A 5,543-nucleotide genomic window follows, 5' to 3' on the forward strand; every position below is an offset into this window, starting at 1 on the left:
TAAACCCTAACTCTAGCCTCTTCCGAACCATCATCTTCGCAATCTCTCTCCCCATCATCTCCGCCACTGCAATCTACCATGCCGGGCGCAGAAGGAGGTCCACCGGAGGTAACTCTCGCAACATCCATCGGCAATCGACCACTGCAATCAACTGCTCAGATGTACGATAAGCACGCTCCTAGGACTTGCAAAAACTTCATTGAAGGGGCTACTACAACAACGCTAAGTTTCACAGAATTATTAAGGTAAATTGTACCTCTAGTAATCCCTATGTATTGAGAATCTGCCGACTAGTTGTTAGTTATTGATATTTAATTTTGAGTGTTTGTGTTTGAGGTTTGATTTAGGATTTTATTGTTCAAGGAGGTGATCCTACTGGCACTTGTATTTAAAATTCCGGATTTTGGTTGAATTTCTTGCATTCAAGGTAAAGTTTCAATCTTTTTAGGTTTTGTTATCTAATTCAACTACTTTTTTGTGGTTTTCTTTATGCTTATAATGGATTTGCCTCGTATGTGTATGATATTTATTGCATCTGAATTCTGATTACCTTTTGTAAATTTTGGTGATTTGGGGATTTGGTGATTAAGGGTGTAAACAAGCCCAGAAGCTCGAGAGCTACTCGTTATCGGCTCGGTTAAAAGCTCGAATTAACGAGCCGAGCTTTAACGAGTCCGAGCCCGAGCTCGAGCCTAAATTAGAGCTCGTTTAGTTATCGAGCCTGAGCTTGAGCCTGAAATACAAAGCTCGTTTAGGGTCGCGAGCCTAAACGAGCCAAAACAAAAATTTATTTATTTTTTTATATAATATAATAATAATGATGATAACATTGGTGAGTCGAACTTGAACTCGAGGTTTGGTTTAAACTCGCAAGTCGAGCTCGAGCTCAAATAATTAGGCTGTAACCGAGCTGAGCTCGAGTTCGAGCTCGAGCTTCATAAAAAAACGACGAGCCGAGCTCGAGCCCAGTCGAGCTCGGGCTCGGCCCAGCTCGTTTACACCCCTATTGGTGATCACTTTCTTGAATTTTAATTTTACTTTTACTTTTGGTGCCACTAGTAGTCATGTTTAATGGGTATGTTGATATTAATATTAATATTAGTATTAATATTAATATGATTTGGGTTTCATGGATCTAGTTGACTGATTACGTGAACAGATCTTACACTTAGCTTTGTTAGCTTATTTGGAAAGATTTTTTATATGCTTTTTAAAATTAGTTATTTTGTGGTTGTCATTTGACATTTTGGTGTGATTTTTTTCTTTGATGTAGGAGATTTTAAATTAGAGATTTTGTGGTTTTCATTTGACAAACGGAAACAAACGAATGTTCATGAAAGCGCATGAACACAAACTGGAGGATAGAAGACAACAGGTAAGCACAACTCAGAGAACTTTTTATTAATGGTTCATTTACTATTTGTTACTTAGAGATTGGTTGATTCAACTTACCATTACAATTATGCAATAACAGATCCAGGACTTTAACGATTTGGACAGCGAGTATTAAATCTTTCTTCTGAGCACTCGGGCTGGTGGGCTGGGAATCAATCTCACTGCAGGGGATACTTGCATATTATATGACAGTGACTGAGTAAACTATTCGGGTTTTTATGTTTACTTGACCCGTTAAATTTTTATAATCCAAATTGACCTGTTTACCTCTGATAACTTTTTATATAAATGCACTCGATACCCTTTTTAACCCTTTGTCATTATTATGCGTTTGGAGTGCAGAACCCTCAAATGGATTTACAGGCAATGGATAGATGTCACAAAATTGGCCAAACGAAGCCCGTTCATGTGTACAGGCTTGCAACTGCTCTATCTTTTGAGGTATGTTTTATTTCAACCGTTTTTTAATTTGCTATTCTTCTTGTTCTTTGAGTAAACATCTTATGTGGAATAATATTTGTAGGGTCGGATGCTGAAACGAGCATTCAGTAAGCTAAGGCTTGAGCATGTGGTGATCGGTAAACGTCAGTTTCAGCAAGAAAGAATTAAAAACAATGAAGTTTTGGATGTATGTATTTTTTTTTAAAGTGAAGTACTGATTACCAACTCCTTTGCCTATTTGTTTACTTACAAGGGTTTCCTATTTTATAGGAAGAGGATATGTTGGCGCATCTGAGAGACGATGACAATCCCGAAGATAAAATGGTGCAGACCGATATAAGTGACGAGGATGAAGAAAAAGAAAGATTAAATGGAATTACTGTGGGGTTGTTAGCTGAAAAAGAAAAAGATAAGGTTGATAAAGATGCTATGCTCGATAGGATGTCACAAATTGAAGCTATGTTAAAAAGTACAGTTCGAAGATAGGCTATAAACACTTGGTTTTGAATATTTCGATGTTTAGCATATTAGGATAAGTTTAGTTATATTTGATGTTTTAGTTGACATTTCTATTCGAATGTTTTATATGCCTTTCCAATATAGATGTTTTATATAATTTTGGGTTTTTGTGAACTTATTAGACTTTTTTATACAATTTTGTAATTTTATTGATATAAAATTATTATGAAAAAAAACAAGCCATCACAAAATGGTAGCAAATAATTCAACAATTGTGCTAAATGCCACCGATTTTCAATGAAAAATGGTGGCAAATGGTTGGTAGCTAAATGGTGGTAATATCAAATGGTGGCAAAAGAAGTGGCAAAAAATCCGTCGCAACTCGGTAGCAAACCAAGGCGAACCGTAGCAAACAAGAAGCGGTGGCAAATAATTTTGACCAATTTTGTTGTGGCAAAAATCTGGTAGCAAAATATAAAAATGGTGGCTATTTGGTGGCATTAGGGCAATTGACACGGGTGTTTTTGTCACCAAGTTTTCAATGGCAAAATGGTGACAACAAGGAAATTGCTACCGTTTTGTGACCAAAAGTTTCATGACAAAAACCCTTTTTTCTAGTAGTGGCATTATCATTGGTGTGGGTCAGTGGGTATGTGGTGAAGCATATACCACCCTCACTAACTTATACACTTACTTACAGCCTATGACACAGATACATGTATGCCCACATGTTCATTGCTAATTTAATTAACCAATGCCTATAAAGCAAACTTCAAAGCAAAAAAGGTGATAGAATATTTAAAAGTGATTAGCACTAAGTTAAGTGGAACAAAGTCTCTTGAGTACTTGATTGAGAGCCTGGGATTATACTACATTATCTTCCTTTGTGACAGTATGCTCATATTATTTTATGCTGACCTACTGTGCCGCATGTACCTTAGTCTCCTCTTTTAAGATTTAGCTTCATAATAATGTAATACTATATATGTTAATGTTAGTACAAAGTGACTCCCATGGTGGTGGGTTGCTTGCGGTTTGGGGACCATGCTACCCCTAGGGCACACTTTAGAGACATTGGGAGCCGAATCTGTGTCTTGGACAGGCACCCATGCGACCTGAACGTGCACTCCAATGTTGTACTAGGTTCAGTGTGTCTAGGTTTCATGTATCACGTGCATATTACCTGTTTGTTTTCCTCATCTTATTTCATCATGTTTTATTTCTTTCTTGGTGAACATATTTGGTGTAACTAGTCTATAATTATGATCCATGCAAAAAAGAGCCCCAACTTTTTGTTAGTATTCTACTCAAATACATGAGAGTGTCAAATTAATTTGGTCTTTATTTAAAAGAAGAATTCAACTCAAACACATGAAAGTGTAAGAATAAGGAAGGAGGTTGAAAATTAAAGCAACTCCATTATATAATTAACTATGATTTAATTAGGAATATTTTGCATGATGGGGCTGAGAATGTACCCTTCATCAATAGGGGGGAGGGGGGGGAGGACTTTATCCATCATCTATAATGGGTCATCGCCACTAGCTAGTAATGATGAAAAAAGTTGTAAAATATGTGAGAGATGTTAGGGATATGACTTTGATACTCAGCACCATTAGCAACGGTGATAAGTTGTACTTATTACCACTAGGAAAGATGATAAGTAGACATATCTAATTAGTCTGACAACGTCTTACTAAAATATGTGATGGAGCTAGGTGCTTTGGGTAGTGATCACCGTTCACAATAGGATGACCCCATTGTAAATGTTGATGAAAAATCTCCACCCTTGTGATAAAGGGTCATGTATTTGAGCTCCCCTTTATGCAAAAAATATATTTAACTAGTGAGTTTTCATTCTTGGTAGCACCAACAAAATAGTTGTCATAATAACTTTCTTTTCTGTTTACGTTTTGTTTGGCGCACTATTGTTGTGCCGTTTTCTTGTTGAGGATGTCTCTTCTCAACATTTGGACATGTATAAAACGTTGAAAAGTTGATGGCACATGTAATATTATTGTAAGATAGATTTGAAGGAAAAAAAGTGATTAAACTTGTCACAATGTTTTTTGTGTTGTCTTATTTTGGAATAACTTTCTATAAAATATTAGGCTACTATGATTTCAAAAATAAATATATTTTCTTCCATAACAACTGCTAACTTGAACACATCACTATTTTTATTGTAATAACTAGGAATTTTTCACCGTGTGTTGCGGCAGGAAATCCACGTACAAACCAAATAGGTAAAGACCAGTATAAAGCTACAAAATATAAATATGTAAAACAACCAAACACTAAATATTGTAAGAAATAGAAGAAAACCATGCGAATGCAGATAAAATATCCCGCGCATTGCAACAGTACGTCACGTCGTATATTAAACTCGAGGAAAACCATGCGAATATATATAAAAAACACTTGTGTCGAAATGTAGATAAAAACACATGTGACGGTATATTTGTAAATAACGAAAAAGTTACGTCCTAAATTAAACTCGAGTAAAACCGTGACATATCCAAATTTATTACAATTGATAAATAAATTTGATAAAAATAAGATAAAACTATAATTATTCTAAAAATCATAGAGAAATATGTGAAAAATATAACACACAATTTGTTTAAAATATTTAATACATAGAATACAAATTATTCGAGTATAAAATTATAAATTATTTATATTTACTATTTAGTTTATAAAATTAAAGTAAAATAAAATACGCCTATTTTTCATGTACCCAAAGTTTAAAAAGAAGAAATTTTAATGCTCAAAATACAATTTTTTTTAATTGTACCTAACATGATGTACTTAATATGTATTATAATAATATAATATATTAAGTTTTAGTTTTGAATTTAAAAAGCATAAAACTAAATAAAGGACACTTGTCAAGATCAAAACCTAAAATAATTGTGGTAAAAAAAGAAAGCATAAAAACTTTGTGGTAAAATGATAGAAACATTAAAAGTCCCTTGTAAGTGGTGTTCAAAACCTTTGAATACCAGATTTCACTATCTGAATCCGTGTCCGAAATTTCAGATACGGATTCGGATAGTGAATCGGATATCCGAAAATCCCATTTTTTATTTAATTTTTATTTTTTGATTATTTTTTTCATATTTGGAAACGGATATTTGGGATAGTTTCGGATATCCGAGTATAAGTTTTCGAATATTTCAGATATTTTTCCGGATATTTTTGGATACTTTTTGGATATTTCGGATATTTTCGGATACTTCAGATAT

General features: G+C 34.1%; 1 protein-coding gene across 3 annotated transcripts; it reads left to right on the plus strand.

Annotated features, from left to right (window-relative positions):
* Nucleotides 1-2,452, plus strand: LOC110911898 (ATP-dependent DNA helicase DDM1). Of its 3 annotated transcripts, none has more exons than XM_022156550.2 (7): nt 1-245; nt 348-427; nt 1,274-1,375; nt 1,475-1,607; nt 1,738-1,836; nt 1,919-2,023; nt 2,107-2,452. In XM_022156550.2, the coding sequence occupies exons 5-7, from the start codon at nt 1,747-1,749 to the stop codon at nt 2,320-2,322; spliced, it is 411 nt and encodes a 136-aa protein (XP_022012242.1). In that variant the 5' UTR covers nt 1-245; nt 348-427; nt 1,274-1,375; nt 1,475-1,607; nt 1,738-1,746; the 3' UTR covers nt 2,323-2,452. The 3 variants fall into 3 exon arrangements, with proteins under 3 accessions (XP_022012242.1, XP_022012243.1, XP_022012241.1); XM_022156551.2 differs by having other exon boundaries at nt 2-245; nt 1,475-1,594; XM_022156549.2 differs by having other exon boundaries at nt 2-245; nt 1,475-1,836.
* Nucleotides 2,453-5,543: the final 3,091 nt, after the last annotated feature.

Source organism: Helianthus annuus, chromosome 15 (assembly GCF_002127325.2).
Source record: "Helianthus annuus cultivar XRQ/B chromosome 15, HanXRQr2.0-SUNRISE, whole genome shotgun sequence".
Classification (NCBI taxonomy): Eukaryota; Viridiplantae; Streptophyta; class Magnoliopsida; order Asterales; family Asteraceae; genus Helianthus; species Helianthus annuus.

What these genes read in the sequence shown, in the direction of transcription:
- LOC110911898 (XM_022156549.2), top strand. Translation starts at nt 1,684, where the DNA reads ATGCACTCGATACCCTTTTTAACCCTTTGTCATTATTATGCGTTTGGA. An exon ending in CAACTGCTCTATCTTTTGAG is followed by an intron (nt 1,837 to 1,918) that starts GTATGTTTTATT and finishes TAATATTTGTAG; the next exon opens with GGTCGGATGCTGAAACGAGC. An exon ending in AAAACAATGAAGTTTTGGAT is followed by an intron (nt 2,024 to 2,106) that starts GTATGTATTTTT and finishes CCTATTTTATAG; the next exon opens with GAAGAGGATATGTTGGCGCA.